Here is a 24,217-nt window from a genome sequence, read left to right on the forward strand (position 1 = left end):
TAATTCAAAGCCAGCCTGACAAGATCAAATTGCCCATGACGTGATCCAGCCAAGTTCTGAATATTTCCAAGGATGAAGAATCCATGTCTTCTCTAGGCAATCGCGTATTCCAGTGTTTCACCACTTTAGCAGAGAAAAATTTTTCCTTGTAGATAAACAATTTTGATGTTGCAAGTTGTCTCTCTTGCCTTTTGTTTAATCACTAAAAAGAAATTGGCTCTGTCTCCTCTACATGTTTTCTCTTCCACATACTTAAAAACAGCAATATGATCTCCCGCTGCCATCTCTTCTTAAGATGGAATTCTCTCAGCCTCTCTGTATGTATTGTGTATCAGCACCCTAATCATCCTACTGGCTCTCCACTGGACTTGATCCAGTATGGCAACATTATCTTGACCCTAAAACAGGACTCATATCCATGACAGTCAACATTAAAACTTACCTCAACAGGGAGCATGTGCTTAGTGTCATACAAAGAACGGCAGATTTTCAAAATTTCATTTCCTGTGCTCTCCTTTTCCTCAGCTGGGCATCTCTGTAGCATAGCAGTCCCCAGTTTCACCCAAGGATTACCATCTGTGCACAATCTGCTCACAGAAAAAAAAAAAAATTGTTTATATGTATATATGTGTGTGTACATATATGAATATACACACAAAATTTTCTGAAGTTTGTGCACATGTATGAGAATTAAAGTATGATCTCATGAAACAGAGAGGAAAAAGTTTTGAGACAAGTTACTATCCTGATGCCATCCTTCTTTCAATGCAACAAAGTTATTAAAAGTATTTTGAATTATGACATACTGTTATCTGAGGAATCACACACCAGATAAAGACTGATTAAAGTGGAACACCACAGGAAAAACATCTCCTTCCTTTGTACAAGCTAATTTCCCAAGCAAAATGGTATTGAGGGAGTGGTGACATGAAACCAGAATTCCTGATTTTCTTAGCTTTGATCATATTCTAACACCATCTGTCTCTCAAGTACCCTTCTAGTTTCTCTGTGGAGAAAAAACTTACAAGACTCAAATTTTAATTTTCAGGTCCAACAAGCACAAACAAAAATAAACATCTAAAAAATACATCTATCTTTTTCTATAAAACCCATTTTATAGCCCATACAAACAGTGCTGTAGAGAGAAATTATATGCAACTGTACTTCTCCATTAGTAGATACGGATGTAGATACTTTTTATTATGATTATTATTATATTTAAAGTGTCCTTTCTATTTCATATAAAATTAGAATCCTAGAATCACCTGGGTTGGAAAAGGCCTTCAAGACCACGAAGTTCAGCCACCATGACCTACTGAGCCCCATCACTAAACCATGTCCCTTAGTGTCATGTCTACACATCATAAATACCTCCAGGGATGAGGACTCCACTACATACTCTGGGAATCCTATTCTAATGCTTGGTCACTCTCTCCATGAAGAAATCCTTCCTAAATCCAATCTAAACCTCTCCTGGCACAACTTGAGATCACTTCCTCACATCCTATCACTCATCATGTGAGAAAAGAGAACAACACCATCCTTGCTGCAACCTCCTTTCAGGTAGTTGTAGAGAGAAATGAGCTCTCCCCTCAGCCTCCTCTTCTCCAGACTAAACAGTCCCAGTTCCCTCAGCTTCGTTTCTCATCAATGCACATGCTCGATCAACGTAATATCCTTGTAGCAAGGGACCCAAAAATGAATACAACTTCATCTGCTATCACCATTACATGGTCAGCCTTAAAAAGAAGGCAGACAGTAGGCATACGTAAATTATATCATGCATGCTGGCAAAGGCGACATTTACTATAAAATTTAATTGCTGGAACATTTCTTGGCCTACAGCTGCTATTTGCTACATCATGGAGATGCCTGGCTACTTTTGCTAGTGATAGGTGTACTTGCTAGGACTGGACATACTGATAGAAATGGGCAGCAGATTGGAGCTTTTAAATGAGAGCGTGAAGTGTAACACTGGAACGCATCCACACTGCCATTTTGCTAATTTGAGTTTAGTTAATGCATTTCAATACACTTCTACAATGGGCTAAAATCACACTTAACAGTGTAGATCAAGACCACATAAAGCCACAGTAACACAACCATTATATTCATCTGTGCATACGCAAAGGAAGGCACAAAAGGTGGTTTAAAAAAAAGCCTCCATCAATTTCTGGTCATTAATCAACATCCCAAAAAAAGCAGGATATATTTTTATTGTATTTTGTTTGAAGAGGTGAACAAAAAAATCACTGGAAGAGAAAATCTGGCAGGTTGGTCTTACAGTTCACTGTAAATTAAGATACTTGTCCAGCACAAGTGGAAAGGAGCAGTAAAGTGCTTTGAAAGTGCTGCTTTTCAATGGTATTATTTAGCACCAATTGTTGAAAGTAACATAATAACTACAGCAGCAAATGGAGTCTGTTAAAAAAAATCAGTTGGGCTGACACATAACAAAGAGTAGGTCTGACAATTTGGTACAGGACAACTGCTAATACCTACTATTTCATACATATATAAGCTCTCTCCTGTTCAGCTTCCACTTTCGAAAGTACATACTGTAAACAAATAAAACCAGCTCCACTGGAAGCTGACATTATATTCTAACACGAACACCAGACAGAGATGCTAAGAGCAGGTAAGTTTGAATGCAAACTAAATAGAAGTTGTGATTTTCATTCTTTCTGACAACTTAATTGAGCCTTTCCATCAGTCACAGTCACTGAACAAACTGCTGCCAGGAGTCTAGCTGGGAGCAGCACAGCTCCTCCTCCTCGCCTTCCAACCTGATGGGTTGGACCCAAAGAAGCCAACTTATCTGACAGGCAAAGCATGATGCACTTGATCTACGAATCCCCAGTAAGGTCAGAGGAAGGAAAAAAAAAAAACAATATGCAACTCCATCTTTGCCACTGGCTAAATTAATAGCTCCTGCTATGTGATCCATCTTTTGCTTAGAGGCATGGAGAGTCATCATGAATTTCCATTTTTATAGCTGCTGCCTCCAGAGTACATTACGAAAACCTAGAAGAATTTTCCATTAGAAGAAGAAAACAAAAATCACACTTCAAAGCACATTTAGAAGTAGTTACGAAGAAACAGAACAGTTAGAAAAGTTAGAAATAACCACAAAGACGCAAGGCCATCCAATAAATAAACCTGCAAATGGCACGACGAAGTTAAGCATCAGATATATACTTTACATATATAAATCTCTTCTGACATATAATTGTGATTTCTGATAATTATAATTTTCCTTATGATTATTTGACCTTCTGTGGTCTGCTAACAAATAGACATCATCTGCCACCTCTACATAAAAACAAGATTCAGTCACCAAAAAATCTGACAACTGTAAGTAGAATTCAGTTTTCTTCTTTCATGAATTTTTATTTTTATTTATGGTTAAATACATCAATTACTTTTTCCATGCTGAGAACTTTTTCACAGACTTGCAATAAGGGCATTGTTTTCCTGCACCAAACCAAAAATATCTTTAGAGGGACATTTTGCATTAAGAAAAAAAAAAATGAACTAAGCTATTGAGCCCCTAAAATCATGTCTTTTTGAGTTCCAAAACACCTTATCAATATTTAAAATGAATATAAAAAATGCCTTTTGAATGTAGGTAGCAAGTTCCAAAGGACTGCAGAGCTTCAGGTACTGTCAATCTTTTTCTTCCCTTTTTTTATTGTCTTTATGAAGTGCTTAAAATGACATCTGAATATGAGACACCTAGACAGAAAAGCATGCATGAATAACATGGGTTTAAACACCAATTCTTAAAAAATGTATATGTTTCTGAGTACTGACTGGAACAACCAAGTCATCTTCAGTGGTTCCTCACAGTCAACATGGCATATTATGACATGAAGAGAACCATATCTGCAGGTAAATAATGACTATTCTTCTGTCAGAGTGTTTTGAAATACAATAAATAAATAAATAAATAAACAAAGACTGATCTTTGTCAGTCTTTTTTTAAATTCGAATTTAAAAAAAAAGAGTAAAGGCTACTAAGAAAAAAACCCCAAGCTTCAGTTCTTTTACTTCTCCTTCTTTTTGAGCCTTTAAAAAATGTAAGTTTTTTTTTTCTAGTTTTATATTCAATTATAAGTTTTAGATATTTACTGCTAGGCTGAAAAAAAAAAATTTAAGTTTTCAGATGACTAAGAGTAAAATTCCCCCGTTCCTGCACATATCATTACATTCGAAATAAACAATCAGTTAGCATCAAAGGCCTTTTTTTTTGCAGCAGAACAAGAACAAGTAAGTAAAGATTGAACAAAACCCTAATACGTACAGCTAAACAATTGGCTTAATTGCTTATAGTTCTCTCCTTTACTCAACAATTTCTTCATACAATTTGCTTTAAAAAATGGGATTGCTGAATAACTCACTGTTGAAAGAGTTCCTGCTTTATTCCAACTGAGCTACCAAGGTAGGTTTTTCTGCAACACAGTTTCAGGAACATTTATAAAAAGAAAATCTTGTAAGGGTACCTGAACACTACTGACATGAAATATGCAACAGAGATAAAAGAGAGAATTTATGAGTAATGCAAGAAGAGAAGACACCAGAACAGAGCAGAGATTGCTAGCAGCCTTGCCAAAAATGCAGAGATAAGCATATGATAATGACTGTCAATGACAATAGTGAAAGAGAGGAGAGAGGGCTCAGATAAAGAAGGCAGAAAGTAAAGATTTTGTTGTTGCTGGTTTTGATTGCTGCTGAACATCATACTTACAAAACACCCTCTGTTTCTTGGCTGGCATGAATTACCCCAGGATTTAAAAGCAAAATAATTCAAATTAATAAATAAAATTCAAAATAATGAAAATGAAATGTAAGCTATTCCCAGCCGACTATAACAAGGAGTTGCTTGGTAAGAATTCAGAAAATGAATGCCCTCTCATATTGAAGGATACTAAAGAGAGCTGTAGCTGACTTTTTAAAGCCAATCATGCTTGAGGTAGGAGGACTGAGGGTGGAATGAGGATGACACTTCATTTCTGGAGCATTATTAACTATTGATGTGTTGAGTTCACACAAATTCATTCTGATGACAGCGCACTTACTATGAATGCCAAAAATCTATTTATGTTTCTGCACACCAAATATATTATTTCTTCAGACAAAAAGATACACATTTTATACTTTTATTTTTAAAAACTAATTTATTTTTTAGCCTAGATTTTCATTTAGGTTAAGTTCTTGTTGTACTGTTTGTCCATTAGACTTCTTAAAAAACAACACAAATAAACAAAAACACTTCCCCCCTAAAAAACAAAACTCCAAAACATAGATGACTGAGCCTAAACAACTAAGTGGGGGGAAAGATAATTTACAACAATCATAATTACGATCATGCTGACTACTATTAAAATACCAGGCATCTTCCTTGAAAGCACTAGAAATGAGTAAGAAAGGAGGACTTTGAAGCCTGCAGATACAGGATTTCTAAAGCACTTAGCCTTGCAAGTATTGTTAATAACAGAAACAAAACAGATATTAACAGAAAAGCAATGAGAGTATAAACACAAAGACCTCAGGAGAGAGCAAACTGTCCCACCTTTGATAAATTTTTCTACTGGGACAACTTCTAGTAGGAGAGGGAAAATTGAACAAAACCACCACCACAAAGAAACACAAAGAAACTAGAGATACATCATTCCTGATGAGAAAAAAACAAGGAGGGTTAGGAGGGGAGGGGTGGGCAGGAAAACATCATCTCTGTCTCTTCTTTCAAGATGCAACCTCAATTCCCTTCTCCTCAAGAAAAACACTGCTAAAGCAGGGAAGAGAACAGACTGCAAGGTCTTTCCTACTCCTCTAGCTAGCAGAGAAAGCTGAAGAATAAAGCAACAGTGGTAACTGCAACCTGTGACCCCCACCTTTAAAAAAAACAACAACAAAAACCACAACAACCAAACATGAAAAATTTGTTTTCATTACTACTAACATAATCAAATTTATTTTAATTTTTGGTTGTCTAGAGTTTTAGGCAAACTCAAAGAAATCTAGAAATCTGAACTACTCTTTATTTCCCTGTAAACAGTGAAAGCGAATTTAGTGCTGAGCTCAGGAAAACTTCCTGAGCCTGCACTGTAAATCATGTTATGGAATCATGAGTCAGAGATTCTCCATGAAATCAGTAAGGGTAGCTACTACTAGTGAAAGAGAAGGGAGCAATTTCTCCTGAAGGATTTCCGATGCCTCATAGCAAAGACAAAGCAGTGAAGAAAGACACCAAAGTTCAATTGATAACAGAAATTATTTTTAAAAAAGTAAAAATAAAAATGAAAATCTAATCACAGGATAAATTTACATTTTGTTCCTTAAGACTTTATGCTAAGACACAAGCCAGTCAGTCTCTCCTCAATCTCTGGTAAAGAGATGAAGCAAATCTTCCTAGAAGCATTTCCAAGAATATGAAGGCAAGCAGGTGACTGAGATTAGTCAACATGGATTTAAAATGTGTAAATCATGCCTGACCAACCTGATAGCCTTCTACAATAAAATGACTGGATGATAGTTGATGTTACATACCTTCATTCAACAATACTTTCAACCCTCATAATACCATGACTGACAAACTGATGAAGTGTGGGCTAGGTAAGTGGACAGAGAAGTAGATTCAAAACTGGTTTCGATCATCCAGGATCAAAGGGTTGTTATCAGTGGCACAAAGTCCTGTTGGAGACCGGTGACCTGCGGTGCACCCCTGGGGTTGGTACTGGGGCCAATACTCTAACTTCTTCATTGAAGACCGGAATGATGATGAGACAGAGAGAACCCTCCGAAAGCTTGCAGAAAAAAAAATAGTTACTTTTCTAGTTACAAAACTAGAAAATAGTGGGTGATACACAGGTTGGTTGTGCTGCCATTCAGAAGGACCTTAAGAGGAGTAACGAGCTTTCTGTGGTTTATCTCTGTCCAGCAAAGGGAAATCCCAAGTTCAGTACCTGGGGAGGAATAACCAGCGGTACAGGCTGGGCCAACCAGCTGGAAGGGAGCTTGGCAGAAAAGGACTTGAGGGCCCTGATGGACAAGGTGACAATAAGCCAGAAACACACCCTCATACCAAAAAAGGCCACCAGCATCCTGGGCTGCATAAGCATTGCCATCAGGTCAAGGAAAGTGCTCCTTCCTCTCCACTCGTCATTAAGCGAGACAAATCTGGAGTGCTGCATTTAGTTGTGGGCTCCACAGTACAAAAGTGACATGAGCAGAGTCGAGGCAAATAACAGAAGTCCTCTTGCCCCTTATCTTAGCTACGTTGATTTCTTTATGTCAGAATTGAGATTATGCATATGTCTTGTAGCTACATTGCTTTAGATCCTAAGTGACTTACAATACGGGTGTTCAAAGTATTTTGTACAAGTTTTCAGACTTCCAAGATCTCGGAACTAAGATGCATCCTACCTCTGAAATTTAATCCACTGTTAGTTGTGAATACAAATAATATTTAATCATTATTTTGTTTTCTCTTTTTCACTTGACAAAGAGTCTGAAGAAACACAACACCAAGTGGGAGATAAAATTAAATAATTTTTATGTTTTTCTCCTGTCATAGAACAGTAAACAAGAACTGTCTATTTATAAGTGTTCTGCTTTCACAAAATCTTCAGACTGTCTGTTCAGCCCAAGGAGAAAAAATTTTGCTAATCGTTTTGCAGCAATATTTCACTTTACCCTGTGCTCCATAAGCTATGTTTTTTGTTTTTGTTTTTGTTTTAATCTAAACACTACCTTGAACAAAGTTTGACAGTTCCCCACACACCGGAAGGCATCAAATTTTTCAGATACAATTAAAAGAAATAAAAAGGAAAAATGGAATATGAATTTGTGACAGATCATACAGCAATCCTTGTAATTCACAATGCACTGAAGAAAATATTTAGTTCATAAAACTGTCATATAGGATTTAGATTAATTTTCATCCAGAAATCACAAACAAAATGCAGGCTTGAAGGTGAATAACCTTTACAGATTAGATTCTAATGGACTCGTTCTCTGTAAGTACAAAAAAAGAATTATTGTTCATAAAAAGCTATGCCCAAACTTTTCTGACAAATCAATGTACATAAACACTTTGGGGAGTGCAGTCCCCAGATTCAAACAGGTTGCAATCAATGCCCTCAAAGCAATCCAAAGAAAGTATAATTTAATGTCTCTAACCTTCGTATGGTTAGACAGAACATGCTACACTGCACTGGCTACCCAGAAAGTATACTAACATTACTGCTCTCCTTGAAGGACGTGTGACTTTTGCCTTAACGTAAGATTGTATGAATCTTTTATCTTAGAAATCAGAGTCTGTTACAGAATGGAACAACTAAAATTGTTACCTTTAAGCGCGTTCAGGAAGTCACAGACAAAAACAAAAGAAACGATAAATAAAATTGTAGTCAAGATATCCCAAATCAAAATTTTCAATAAACAGTTTCAATAAATACCCATTCTGATGGGTGCCATGCTGAAATTTTAAACAATTATTTTCATTTTAAATTGTTGGGCTAGAATCTTCTGGGTATGTCCTGCCATAGTGTAAATTCTTTGCTTTCAGATATTTCATCTAGAAACAGAAATGATAGGTATTGGATCGAGAAAATAAAAGCACCATTGCTTGGTACCATTACCTACACAGACCTTCTGCGGCTTGCCTGCCACATATGAACATTAGCTTTCAAAGACTTTTCTGTAAAGCATAACTTGAAGTAGAATTTTAAAAAAAGCAAGCCAGAACTTCCTATTGGATTTTCTACATACTGGCAAAAGTGAGAGTAAAATATGTAACCCTGAATTCAAGTACTTGGAAAAACCTCCTGTGCAATAATTCAGACAATAAAATTGTTCTGTCTTCTGCATGATGCATACTATATATAAATATATATATATACCTTCTACCAGAAACTGATTCAATTCTACTTTTAATAAGCCATTTATTTTCCCCAAATGATCTTTTCAAAAGGTCATACTCCTCTTAACCATGTTTGAACCCACTGACTGAAAGTTACATGATATGATCAATCAATAAAACTTTTTTTTGCTTGAAGAAATGCTCACCTGTTGCTCATTTCCATAGGTGGCCATGCTTGAAGGAGTAAAACCAAGTGCTGAAACTCAGACAGGCTGTGACTAGATTCCAGAAGTCCCAGGAAGAGACTGTACCTTTTTTCTTCATTTTCAATATCTGTTATCTCTACCTGAAAGAAAAACAAACATTTTAAAATGACGAATTTAAAAGCAACAAGCTATCTTTAAAAGACATCACCGTTGTAAAACAATGCAGGAATACAGCCAATGTTATTTTCCCAGAAACCATTTTCTTACCTCTCATTTTCAATTACATGCAAATAAAACAGGAAAGCACACAACAATGGGAAATTACTTAGGTGTATGTTCCCAAAATAATATAGCTCCACAAAAGTACATTAATTGATTAGTTGAGTCTTACATCTATATTCTTCAAACATCCAAAAAATCTTTACATTTTCTTTTCTCCATATATATATACTTTTAAATAATGGGCATGTATAGTACCAATCTTAGAACAGCTTGGGTTGGAAGGGACCTTAAAGATCACCTAGTTCCAACCCCCCCGCCGTAGGCAGGGATGCCACCCAATAGATCAGGTTGCCCATTGCCTCGTCCAAACTGGCCTTGAACAACTCCAGGGATGAAGCATCCACAGTTTCTCTAGGCAACCTATTCCAGCGCCTCACCACTCTCCGAGTCAAGAATTTCCTCCTAACATCTAAATCTCTCCTCTTTTAGTCTAAAATCATTCCCCCTTGTCCTGCCATTATATCCCTGAAGGTGTTCAAGACCAAGTTAGATGAGGCCCTGAGCAACCAGATCTAGTGGGTGACGTCCCTGCCCAAGGCAGGGGGGTTGGAACTAGGTGACCTTTAAGGTCCATTCCAACCCAAGACATTCTGTGATGTGATCCTATTATCTGACTGAGCAAAAAGTTGCTCTCCAACTTTATATATGTATTAGTTCTGTAATATATATTACTCAAGCTTACCTCTGAGAATTCAATAGTTTTACCTGAATTTGTACCATCTAATCTTTTCTCCCAGAGGAAAAAGTACTGGAAGTTAATTTAAATTCATTTACTCAATGAAGAACATTTGCTGACAAGCATTGTAGTGTTTCTCTGTATAGGTATTTGAGCTTATGAAAAAGAAAAACCCCAACAGCAAGCTTCCAGACAACTCTGTCTCACGAAAAGTGTCCATCTAAGTTCAAAACACACAGCTGCTGTAAGAACTCAAATACACTTCAGCTGATGACAGGTTCTATTACAGATAATTACTGCCTGCAGTTTGCATGGTAAAAAAGTGAGAAGTCTGACTATTGAAGGAAGGTTGCTATAAATGAAAACCAACTTTCTGCTAAATGAGAAGCAGCTTCTGTTTAAAAGTTTGGGTATCACGCTAGGAGGGCTTTCACAAATGAAATAGCTATTCCTTGTCTGCCTGACACACAAAAGTTCTTGTAGTTTAAAAATAATTTGTTACAATAACAAGGCAGCTTCCTTTCTGTTATTAACACATTCTAACACTGAATTTTTCCTCCAAACTTCGAAAACTTCTGGGATATCAAACACTTCAGTTACATCTTATAATTCAGCTAAAGATACATAGCATTAAATGTTAACATTTTTGTTTAAGCCCAAGTAGTTCTAAGACTTCAAACATGGACAAACTTTTCCTTAGTTCTACAGCTACTTTAAAAGATTAAAGATTGTATTCCCATCTTCTCAAAGTGACTCTGATACATCAAGGGCAAGTTTTTCAAAAGAGGGTGGAAAACAGATTACTGATGCATTTATTGAGTTGCCTACATAACTTGTGACTTTAAAATATTTAGTGTTGAGAAGTTTACTTCTTTCTCCAGGGTATATCTGAACATACCGCATACTACATCATTTTAGATAGAGAAGAAACCTTTCTGAGATCTCTCCATTTAAAATACTTCCATGTACTGCAATGTCACACGGCAGATATCAATTACCCACTTGTAATATCCCTAAATTCCACCTACGCTGGCTGAGATGAAATATGATTATCTTCACTATTTAAATCACACAGCTGAAAAGAGAAGGGAGAAGGGAGAACAGGAAAAGGTAAAAGGTGAGGATGTCTTATGTCCCTTTAGGGATCAAAAATATTTAGCAATCTAGCAAATCTAGCATTTAGATGACTTCATCTGTCCCCAAACTCCTTTCACAGACAACTAGTTCTAAGTTTTTAGACCAAACAGCTAGCATTACGGATGGTCCATTAAGTACATTTTAGGATATTTGCACGAACAGCATGTTACTTCAAAACACAGACTGAATGTTTAACTCTTTCTAGTGATAGACATAAGAAGGGCGAGAAATGGCACATGAGTGTTTAATACTATTAGTATTAAAAGATGAGACGAGCTGCCACAGAAATTGAGTTCTTGGCAGTAAAGAGTAGATGACAGTAGATCAGATATCCTATTCAACGTGAACTGAATTTCAGTAACATGACATAATAATGTATCTTTAAAGACTGGTTTACATTTTTATGATGCTAATTAATCTAACATTATAAGGTACTGTTTTGGACAGCTGGATCCTTGCAACATAATTGCTTATAACAAAACACATTAATGTGATCAAGGAGAATTAACTTTCTATTCTTAAACATGCTGTGTATTTCTGAAACGTTTCTTTCTACAATGGCCTCTTTAAAATCGCTTGCATTTCACATTACAAGTAGTAAAAATAAAGTGAATGTTCCACAGTGCTATTTATAGTTTTTAAGAAAGAACTATTCAAAATTCACTTTTCATATGGCATTTTAAATGCACATTGCTTCCATTTATTGTGAACTAGGTGAGACTAAAAGGTAGCAACACAGGCAGCAGCAAGCATGTGTACTTTTAAGGCTGAATATGGGGATCTAAAATGTAACACTGAGGATAAAGGAAATGGAAGATTAATGAAGGAGTAAAAATGGAAAATACGTAAGTGTTGAAGGACAGATGACAAGTGTATTTACCTTCTTCCCCCACCCCCAAAAAGACTAGCTTTATCCTACCTTAAACTTCCCACTCTTTCATCTTTTTATACCTCATCTTTTTTTCCCTGCTTTACATGATCTTATTATAGAGAATATAGATGCACCACTCTATATTCTACAAACACCTGTGTTTCAAGGAAGTTTTAAGCATTACTTCATTTCTTTGACAACACAGTTATTAAAACTTCTTTTTGGAAAAGAAAAGCCGAGATTCAAAGGTAAACCTACATTTTAGCAGCAAGAATGCATGAGCATTTTCGACAATGGTCACACAGTCAACTGTACCAGGAATATTTTCAAAAGTATTCCTGAGCTGAAAACATCATCAAATACATGCTGATTCTGCAAGGGTTGTGTACACACTTCACATCACATGTTGATAAGTAGTCCCACTGGTTTCAACAAGATTGCACAATGTCTAAAACTGTACCTTCTGTGAAGCAGCTGTATTTAACTGGTGTGTACGTCTTTACAATCAAAATGATTGAAATCTATATATGATTTGCCCACTAGCATGCCTAGAAAAATCCTAAGTAGATTGACACTGTGTAACAGAAACACAGATAACAATAAAACACTTAAAAACTTATTTTCAATACACTGTTATTCTTCTAGAAGAGTAGAGTCCATTTTAAGTTAAAGACCTGTAAGGTATACTATCTGCTATGTAGTAAATCAAGGTAGTTGTTCGAAATAGTTTCCACACAGCTTTCCACTTTGATATGATAACTTATCCTATCTCTAATTCCTTCCTTACAGTTCTCTAAAAATAAAAGTTACCATGAAACCACCAAAAAACCACAAATGAACTGATAGCTCCTTACTACAAGAAAGCACGATCCTGAAGCAAGGCATTGAACTGACTTAATTAATTGTATTAATATATATTAATTTTAATATGCTTTAAAATAAAAATACATGTATAAAAATACACACGTGTATACATTTATACTAGGAGCATTAGTTTTCCTCTGTATTCTCTTCTCTTTCCAAGGCTAAGAGAGAGCATGGAGAGGAAGCAGTCATCTTATGCAACAGAAATAGGGCATGGTCTGTGTTAAAAGGTAGACATTTCATCTTATAAGAACCAAAAGCTAGCTGAGATGAAGTCAACAAGGTTATAGTTAAGCCTATCACCTTGTTGTAGTACCACAGCAAAAGAGCAGAGACATTAAAAATTCCATTTTAACTGAACATACTCTTTGTAGCAACTCTGAATGATCGATTCAGATGACTCTAAAGGGTGCAACGCAACAAGGCACTGCATTTCTGGTAGTATGGTCATCTTTAAAACCATGGTAATAGCATACTATAAATCCCTCCTGCTCTCCTCCCCCCCCCCCCTTTTCTTTTTTCTTTTTAATTAAAAACAAAAACATCCTTCTAAAACATTCAAGGCTATGCACAGATAACCTGCCACAAACTGCTCAGACCCCTGGTAGCAGAAGGGCCTGAAAAGAAGAGTCTGTCACTAACCAGGTTAATGAGGCCTACAGCAAGCTAGCAAGGAGTACACTTGAACTTCAGATGATCTGAAAGGCCTATGAAAGAGCAAAAATGGAAAAGGAAAAGTAGGACTTTCAGTTTTAAGAACAGATGTGCCCAATTCTGTCTCAACTTCCCCTAGTTTTGTGCCTTCTCTTTGGCAGTAGAAGGCAGAGGGCTTTATGTCTTACATTAAAATAAAATGCTGCACAAATATACAGCACAATGGGAAAGACAACTAGGGGAATTAATTTTAGAAATGATACTTGTGATAGATTATAAAAAGAAATACAAATTAAATAAAATCTGACCTTACGTTAAATTGTTAAAATACACTATTTAATGGTCAACAAGAGACTACATACGCTTAAAATCAAGAAAACACAAGCATTTGCATAATGCTAATGTTTCTTAAAAGAATAATATTAAAAAAGAAAAATACATACTACACAAAAGACACAGCGTATGCAGCCATTGTTGAAAACTGCACTAGATCCCACAAGCTGTCTGAACCAAATCCTTTCAATTTTATGTTCTCCTTCTGAGCTCTTCGCTTTTACCTCTTTTCTCAGTTTCTCTTGTAATTAATTGGCAGAGGTTATGATGGCCCATGAAGGAATTGTGACTCATCCCAGATCATCCCTGCTTAATAAAAAAAGCAAAAATCACTCAATCTTGATCAAATACTTACTAAAACATATCTATATTATTAAACAGGGGCGCATTGTTTAGCTACAGCCTTTAGCAGCTATGGCATGCCAGAAGACAAAAGTCAGGCCTTCTTTCGATCTGAGGTACATCTTTGATGGTGACATGGGCAGTGGGACTGACTGCACCCTCTGCAAGTTTACTGATGACACCAAGCTGAGTGGTGCAGTTGACACGCTGGAGAGAAGGGATGCCATCCAGATAGATAGGTTTAAAAGGTGTGCAAACCTCAGGAAGTTCAACAAGGCCAAGTGCAAGGTCCTGCAGATGGTTTGGGGCAATCACAAAGAGAAACACAGGCTGGGTGACAAGTGGATAGTGAGCAACCTTGCGGAGAAGGACTTGGGGGTACTGGTTAAATTTTTAACAGTAGATATATAAAAAAAACCTTGAACAAATATTCAGAGAAAATGATTTGTTTAACCTTTTAGTGTTTTTATAGGACTTCTCTTTCATGGATGATAAACCCTTAGTAAAACCTTTGCTTTACTAAACAAGTTTCTGATGTAAATGCAGGGAGTAACTGGAAAAAGCTTGTTAGAAAAGCAGATCTCCAAAATTCTTTCTTCTGGATCCTAAACCTAATTTAATGTCATCTTAGACTCAGTGTCTTTCTGTGTGTCAGGGTAGATCTACGCACACAAACCTCCTTCTACATTATACCTGCAGATGTTGGTGGATGGAAAACTGAACTTAAAGTCAGCAATGGGCGCTTGCAGCCCAGAAAGTCAACTCTATCCTGGGCTGCATCAAAAGCAGGGTGGCCAGCAGGGCAAGGGAGGTGACTCTCCCCCTCTGCTCTGCTCTCATGAGACCCCACCAGGAGCACTGAGTTCAGCTCTGGCGCCCCCAGCACAAGAAGGACATGGACCTATTAGAATGAGTCCAGAGGAGGGCCATGAGGATGATCAAGGGACTGGAGCACCTCTCCTACGAAGACAGGCTGAGGAAGTTGGGGTTATTCAGCCTAAAGAAGAGAAGGCTCTGAGGAGACTTTATAGCAGCCTTCCAGTGCCCAAAGAAGGGGGCCTACAAGAAAGATGAGGAGGGACTGTGTCTCAGGAAGTATAGCAGTATGACAAGAGGCAACATTTTAAAGCTTTAAAGAAAAAGGTAGATTTAGATTAGATATAAGGAAGAAATTCTTTACTATGAGGTTCGTGAGGCACTGGCACAGGTTGCCCAGAGGATGCCCCATCCCTGGAGGTGTTCAAGGCCAGGTTGGATGGGGCTTTGAGCAACCTGGTCTAGTAGAAGGTGTCCCTGCCCACGGCGGGGGGGTGGGTAGGGAGGTGGAACTAGATGATCAGGTCCTTTCCAACCCAAACTGTTCTATGATTCTAATATTTTTGGTGTCTCTGAGTACAGCCACACGATGTACCTTATTGAATTACATGACTTTAGCCATCAAAAGCACTATTTTTTTTTTCCTCAAGTAGCTACAGTCTGCTTGTTAATAGCAGATTCATGAGATTTAACATAGTGCATCTTCAATCATCCATTTTCCTATGGGGAAAGTCATACTGAACTTGCTGTAACCTGTAAACCTTAAGAAAACCAAAACACTTTATGATTTATTTATTTTATTTATTTTCTGGAGTCCAGTTATTTATCAATCGGCCACAATACCTTAGTTCTCACATCACTTTATTACTAGGGCATTATATCAAAGAAGTCTCCTACAAGCTTTTTAAAACATTTTGTTTTATATACCAAATATGAAGTATAGAGGTATGGGTGCTTTTACTGCTGAAGTATAAAAAATAAGAGGCGTCTGGCAGTTGGTGGAGGTACTTGTAATCCCTTCAACAGTACATTATCTGGACACAAACATACCCTTCATCTTACTTCAGGCATTCTGAACAATCCTGGAATGCACATTCTTTATATCCAGTATGGAAAAAAAAAAAAAAACAACCACCACCACCTTAATGCACTTACAATCCCTCCTCTAATAAAACATCAAAGTACTCTGCCTGACAATAAAATCTTTCAAAGATTTATATATAGTTCTCTTCCCTTATAGATTAAATGTATTAGCTGTCCAAAATGTTGAAACTTTTACCCATTTTCAGCGCACCAAGTTTTGACTCATCATCTTACTCCATAGATTTGTTACTGCTTTCTAGAGACTCAAGTGCAACACACATGAAAGAGTCCAAATACGAAGAGTTCCCTCAAAGTTTGTTCTACCAGCTTTTGAAAAATCTGGTATTTTGTAAAAACAAACAAAGATGATAGACTTGAAGAATAATAAGGTTAAATAAAGCTGTGGGACATCATGTATGACTGGTAAAGGTAATTTTTGTGTTTGTGAATAACTCAATAACTGAACCATGTGTTCAGTTTAGTTCAGTACATTATCTCACTCTTGAAGTTGGTTTAAATCTGTATTTACAGCAACAGTGATATATTGCTCTATCTAAATTGTGTCCCAGAGGCATAACTATCCCCTATATGTTTTCCTACATTAGGACGACAGACATCTGATAGAGTTGCAATGTAGTTTAAGCAATAAAGCATTTTATTTGAGAATCTGACACCAACCAATTTGGCTGATGACCTAGAGAGTGTTTTAAGCAAACAGAAGTGCTAATAGAAAGATCCAGAAAAAGAATCAGCCAATCCAATCTCCTCCTTCCCCCGAGATAAAATACAAAATGTTGTCTGCTTCCATATGAGAGTGGTGAGCAGGAAAACTAAAGCAAACACACCCCTACCTCCCTGTGCCCAACCAAATCTGTTCAGCATATTATATATTTTACTCTCTATGAGCATGGCAGAGCCATGGTTTTCATCAACAGATTTTATTCAGTACTAATGTTCTAAGGAAATAATTGATAAGGGTGTTTGTAACCAAAGAATATGGGACATAAAAATCAGAAAAAAATATTTTTCTTTGTTTTAACTGATTGTATATTGAGAAAACCTACACTCGTGCTTAAAACCAATTCCTGATATTAAAGGTATATATTTGTGGTTTCCAAGAGCTGCAGCCAACAGCCTATTGCTTTACATGATTATAAAATTCATTTTGTTACATATGCCAGATTGTAAATGTAAGTATCTCAAAACATGTTCGTGTTCATCACGGCAGTGTAAGTTTGAATTACTAAGGCATCAAAAAATAGAAACAATAAACAGGCATTTGAGTAGCCCCTTACTGCTACAATACATTCTCAATTTGTTTGCACTCCCTTGTAGAATGCATTAAAGTTTTTGTTTATTCACCCCACCACAGGCTCCAGTGGTAGAGATTTTATCTACATTATATTTTAAAATAATAGGCAGATCTGAGATGAAGGATTTTACTTGGATTCAAGATAGGGAATGCTGATGCTAAGGCTTCTTCCAGTCATTAAGCAGGGCTTAATATGATTTATAAGCAATGACTGAAAGGATTAATAACGACTTGAATTGTGTAATTGGCATCTCTGTACCGCTGACAGCACAAAAATAAAAGTCTTACTTTAAAGACAATATAATCTAAATAGGTAAATCATCAGGGCTGCAAAGTTAAAAGCTTGTTACAAAGGACATAATATTACAAATTAAGATATTTAAGAGATATAACTTATATAATTCATATATATTCATATAAGAGTATGAACACAAATGTTAAAAATCATCAGCTATAAAAAAGGGCAGACATGTACAACTCTTCCTGAAACTGTTCAGCTACTGACCCTGCCCAGATAAGATTAGGGGCTTTTAAACACTATTTTTTATTTCACTCTCTTCAGACTGTTTGAAGATGCTAGACATCCCATCAACCTTGATGCTAGACAAGTTACGTACCTGTAAAATAAGGCAAAAAGAAAAGCACATATTGAAACATCTTATTCAAAACCTTCATGTACCAGAGCAACATTAAATTCTTTCAAGGGCAAAACCACAAGTAATATTGTCGCCAGCACACTATCAGCATTCAATTACTTCTAAACATGGGTGGCTCTAAAAAGAAATCTTTTAGGTTGTGATTGAGAGTGAAATATTCAGAGACACAGCTGAGTCAGGCTGGAAAAAGTAGAAAGATGCGAAAAAGAATAATCCACAATTATTCAGCTTCCTGTCTACGGGCAAGAGTGCACGTGCACACACACAGAAGTCAAGAGCAACCAGTAGATCAGAGCTGTGCATTAATAGTTTGAGGTACCTGATTAAAGGCAGGTTATGAACCCACAGTCAGACAAAGAGTTTAAAAAAAAAGTAAATTAGTCATCTGTTTTGCAAGACATACACTAGAATACAGAGACCCCTAGAATGAGGAGAAGTGGGGACCTACTTCTGCACAAAATACTATGCACAATTTTATCCAATAACTTTGCAGTAAAATATTACCTTCTGTTTGAACTAGAATGCTTCCTGATAGACTTACTCTTCTGACCTAAGTAAGCAAGTTAAAAACTGCTGACTTGTTTATAACTTAAAGTTAACATATAAACACAAGAATAATATCTTCCTGGTAAATTATCCCCACCTACCACTCAAAAGGTAGCTCTTCCTAATTTCACTTTTTCACTCGCTGTGGTAATACTTGAATTTAGAGCCTGTTGACACATAGAACTGCTTCCACTTCCTACTCCTAATTAAATTCCTGTGACTCTTGTTTAAGGCTAGGTTGGACGGGGCTGTGAGCAACTTGGTATAGTGGGAGGTGTCCCAGCCTCTGGCAGGAGGGGGTGGGAATGGATGATCTTTAAGGTCCCTTCCAACCCAAACCATTCTGTGATTCTATGACTTCCCAGAGACAAGGGCAATGATGGGGTAAGTTTCATACTTTCCTTATTTTAGCTTCCACATCCGTTTTTTGAACACTGTTAGACACAGAATATTGGGCTAGATTGGACTTTGATATGAACCAGCACTGACATCTTTATGTACTCACATATTAATTAAAATTTTTGTTATGAAAACACACTGGGCCAACAATATTTTGTTATCTGCAGTTTCCAAGTGAAATTGAGGGAAAACAGGGACTCAAGTAAGCCTACCATTTTCATTACATGAACTGTGTACTCCCACAAGGTAGCTGAAAAGAGGTAAAATCCTGAGATGTTACAAAGAAAGCAAAGGCACAACCTTTCCATACATCAGTAATTTTGTAACTGTGTAAAAAACTTATTCTGTGACTAAAACAATGGGTAGTTCTTCTTAAAGGAAGCGTCTTAATATTTCCATTAGTAACATAATCACTTCTGCTACCCTTTCTCTCTATTCATTCTTCACATGAAATAAGAACCTCTCAGGTTTCCTCTTTTTATTCTATTATTTTTTGTTAATTTTCATACTTGTTTGTTCTAAACTGTTTGAGACATTTCACCAGCTCTGGTTCTATTGGCTTCTCTCATATATAACAAAATTCAGTGCTATTGAACTCTAAATAATAAGTTAGCATTGAAATGGCCATGATTTCTAACACTGTGGTCCCTCACTTATTAGTAACTATTGGCAACTGAATGAAACAAAACCAAGATCTTTTAATTCTCTTCACCTGAACTCAAAAGCAGAATGGAGTTGAAATTAGATACCTTTTAATCTACATCAGCTTTGTATTTCTACATCCTTCATTTCTTATACAATAAGGCCCAAACTACTTAACTTTTCTTCTCTAACAGTAGAACTGGAGACAAGTCAGCAGAAATGCAATGCTCAGAGACCTCAAGAGTAGAAAAGATTCACAGTAAAAAGGCGGTTGAACCCAACTATTTTCATAATGCAGAATTCCATCTTAAACTGAGCAGAAATCTGTCCTTGGGAGAGAGGATCAATCTCAATCACATTTGCTAAGCCAATATTTGCTTTTGTAGTTAAACTCACAGGTGATAAACAATTATGTATTAAAATATGTATAAACAATTCCAAATTATTTGCAGATAATGAGGTTAAAGTTTTCTTGTTGATATATTTTATAGACTTCATCTTAAACCTCATATATCCATAAAGTTCTTTCCCCAGTATTTATCAAAACTTTAAAAAATAATTTGATATAGTACCTTTTGCTCCATGTCCTAGCACAATACTGCCACATACAGAGTTAAAGGCAGTTAAGAAATACAGTTTAAAGAAAAATTATACAGCACCATGCTTTGTATAATATAAATATTCACACTATTTTAGAATTAAATTCAAACGACTTCCTAGAAAAAGGAATACTGCCAAATGACTAATGTGAGTCACTGACATACACCATGTCAGCTTCCTCACTGAGCTTCCAGACTTCGTACTACAGTCACTTCCTATTTTTTTGGAAGGGCAAAGACGACTTTTACTTTTTGAAAATACCCACATAAAGCTGTGGTTTAGATTATAAAACGTTTAGTTTATCCATACCACTGTAGAAGAAAAAAATATATATAAAAAATATTCATATATATGTCATTTGAGAAGTCCATCTTTCCTTTTGCATAGATGAGCTTTACCTTCTCAGAAATGTATTCCAGATATATTACCTTCATTGCAAAGGAACATGCCAGTTTTAAATATGATTTTTCCATCTGCCAAGTTCATATGTAGATAATCCTACATCCAATCCATTTTGGGTTTTGATAAATGGAAACATATTATAAGGTAATGAGTCACAGCTGAGAGATTGGTAGTTTTTTAAAATCTGTTCTACTGGGCTCACAGATGCCCCCATGTAATGACAGGATTTAGTTCTATTTTATGAGAAAACACTGTAGAAAAAAAAAATCTCATTTGGAGCCTGTACAATGTTGTGGATAAAATTCTGTTATTTGAAGGAAACATTTTTGAAGATATGCCTATCGAGTTATCCCATTTAACAAAAACCAACGTATTTACTAAGGAAAATCAGTAAATCTGTGTTATTATGTTGTATGGTCCATGTTCTCCACTTAAAGAACAAACAAAAAAATACCAACACCTCACACTCCCCCATTCAAAGTACTTTTCATTTCCATTACTAATGAGAATATAACTTGAGCTAGCAATGCAAAGCAAAGGCCTACTTCACGATCTCCCCTTCATTTAAGACAGCACGTAGACAAGAGCTCTTGATGCAGCATTACCCACGTCCTGAACTCACAAAAAGAACAATGACATCTCAGGACCTAGTCTTTGGATAAACAGACACTATCTGAAAGACTGAAGCGTATCCTATCAAAACATTAATCTTGCGAGAGCAATCAACATGAAATTAAAGCCAGTCAAGAGTTCTGTGTGACAGACTCAGTGTTCACAAACCAAGTCTCCTACCCCAGTGGTAGGAAAACTCTGAGGTCAGACATTTTGTACTTTTCCCCAAAGCTGGACTCCACAGACTGCACATATTAAAATAGGATTACGAGTGGTGAGCACATCTGAAAGCCTGCTGAAGCCTGCTGCACACAGATACTGAAGGGATGTGCACTATGTCACAGGCCAAATCCTGCTCAAACTAAAGTCACTGATTAGGATAAGCAAGTTATGGGATTCAAGTCTAAAAATAAGCCTACCAAAAAGCCTAATAGTGAGGGCTTAAACAAAGGCTTAGCCACATGTTGAGCTCCCTGTCTTGTAGAAATACCCAAGAACCTTTTTCTTCCAAACTGATTTATATATTGCTTAATTCCTTATCTGCTTGACATGCAGCTCACTAACTTCTAAGAAATGCGTATAGATTCAGTAAACACAAGTGTGTTGCTTAATGCATAAAAATGCATAACTTGCACAGAAAATAAAATCCATTCATTTATATTCTACAGGAGACTCTGTTGTAATCTGCACAGAGAAAACCTCTGAAGACCGTATACAGATATTGAGAGATAGATAGATAAGGGTGAATAAAGAAAAAAAATGCATTTTAAAGATGTATATAGCTAGCTGGCTAGAATTGAAAGACACGAGATTAACATACATATAATTTAAAATGTATATTAACTAAGTGTCAGTTAATATGTAAAAAAAATGTATCCATGTAAATTATAGCTAAAAATAACAGCTATGCAACACAAGGAACTTGAAAACATGTAAGCCATTTTACTTGCACGTGCCAGCTATTAATCATCGTTTCAAACCTCACAGTCTATGTATGGTAAAGGTACTCTACATGTAAAACTGAAAAGGTGATAGAAGATTCAGCCTGAAAATAACAAGATTTTAATCCTCAAATAATACTTTTAAATATAAGCTGTTAAATTAGCATCAGTATTTTTCCCCATTATGCAAGTGGCTCTTCAGTTTACCTTTTCTGATTATCACTACCATTAAGAGAGCAGTGTATGCACAAGTTCCCAGTATTCAACTGTACGTGTAACTGCTGTCTTGATGATCAAAGTCTGCAATTCTTGCTAATAGAGGAAAAATGATGTTAAAAAAAACATTCTAATGTAAATGAAAACTTGTCAAAATTGATCCTTCCAAAATGTTGTTCTACATATAGGATAAAATGACAAACAAAGAGGCATTTTTAAAAAGAACAACCCACATTAAACCAAAACACCTGCCTTTAGAAAAACAGGTTGTTGATACTGACTCCAACTCAATGTCATATTTCAGTATCTATCAAAATAAAATAAAGATAAAATAAATGGCAGACTTAATTTTTTTTAATGTAAGATTTCTCTATTATTTATCCATATTTATGACCTAGACCAGGAGCACTGGAAGTGCTAAGTGAATGGATACCACAAAATTACTGTTGCTGTACGAATTTAAATAAATGAGTAAGTCTGTTACAGCCATAAAATGAATCAGAAACAAGTAGGCAATACAATGCAACGGTCATACGGAATGGCATTACGTAAGCACAGCAATTGGTGCTTTTCTTTTTGATTTGATGTAGTCAAAGTCATAGCAGTTAACAGTAGTCACAGATGAGTCTCTAATAATAGTGACAACATATTTAGATTCACAATTCTAAGTAACGGAAAAGAACCTCTAAATGCCACATTCACGTGGAATTTTGGGGTGATACCTACCCAAAACTAGGATTTATTAAAAAAAGCCCTCATAAACATCAGACATTAACATTCTGAAAAGCTAAAAGGACTAGTGTTTATGCACACTGTAAAAGACGTTAAATATGAAGCACTTGCTTTTCTTATGGAAAAAAATCTCTTTCAATGAATATGAACTACTAGAAATGCCTAAGAAGTAAGAACTATTCAATGAATACTTGAGAAGGGATCCTTGGATGATACAGAGTTTACAGACCTCTAAAATAGCATCAGTGTTTGATGGAAAAAACAGTTTAGAACGAAATGGTAAAGAGTAGAATTTCTGATGATTTTCTGACTTCTTTGCTTACACAAATTAATGGATGCTTTTAGAGAATTGCTTTGTCAAGTCAAAAGAGGAACCTGAGCCTCACTGACTGAAATTCAGAGACCTATGGTTAATGTACAGCTGATGTCAAAAGAGCAGTCGAGGTGTTTGGATGCACATACTGTTAATTTCCACAAGGACATCACATTCCTTCTCCAATTATCTCATTTCAGGAGGTATACTGCGTATCACAGTAGGCTCAGATGGAGGTGAGAATGGAAAACAGACAGAAAAAAATTGGGGTGAGATAACAGGACTGGAATTGTTTACTTGGATTAAGTAAGCAACAGGAAAAAAAAAGTGGCAAGGTACACAGAGGAGACTGATTTTCTGAATTTTACTGTCCTTTAAAACATGCAACAACAACATACACAAAATCACAAAGAGAAAAATCTTTCTACAGTGCCAGTATGTCTTGCCCTCAGTGCTGTATGACCAATGCCACAAATTTAGAAAGTCACAACCTAAGGTTGTGTTATCGTTTACCCATACATTTCTTTGCAACATAATAACTCTGAATATCTCACTAGTGAGATCTTAATTTTTCTAAAGCTGTGATAAAAGCACAATATGCAATTGTTTAAACCATTCCCCATTTATACCTTCATTACAAAAGACCTATTACAAAAAGCGATATTCCACATGAATTCACTCCAGAGCACATTTATCTTCCTCTAAAGCAACTGCAGTAG

At 36.2% G+C, this 24,217-nt stretch overlaps 1 protein-coding gene across 4 annotated transcripts in view; it reads right to left on the bottom strand.

Moving 5' to 3' along the window:
• Positions 1-24,217, bottom strand: part of NBAS (NBAS subunit of NRZ tethering complex) — a 188,347-nt gene that overhangs the window by 23,924 nt on the left and 140,206 nt on the right. For 3 of the 4 annotated variants that reach the window (XM_066994950.1, XM_048071263.2, XM_013172651.3), the window contains 2 exons: positions 9,070-9,209; positions 443-587 (listed from right to left, as the gene is read on the bottom strand). In XM_066994950.1, coding sequence (XP_066851051.1) covers positions 443-587; positions 9,070-9,209 — 285 coding nt within the window. Of the gene's footprint in view, positions 1-442; positions 588-9,069; positions 9,210-15,870; positions 18,057-24,217 lie in introns of those variants that run through there. The other variant, XM_048071264.2, reaches the window with a different exon arrangement.

Source organism: Anser cygnoides, chromosome 3 (genome assembly GCF_040182565.1).
Source record: "Anser cygnoides isolate HZ-2024a breed goose chromosome 3, Taihu_goose_T2T_genome, whole genome shotgun sequence".
In the NCBI taxonomy this organism is placed as follows: Eukaryota; Metazoa; Chordata; class Aves; order Anseriformes; family Anatidae; genus Anser; species Anser cygnoides.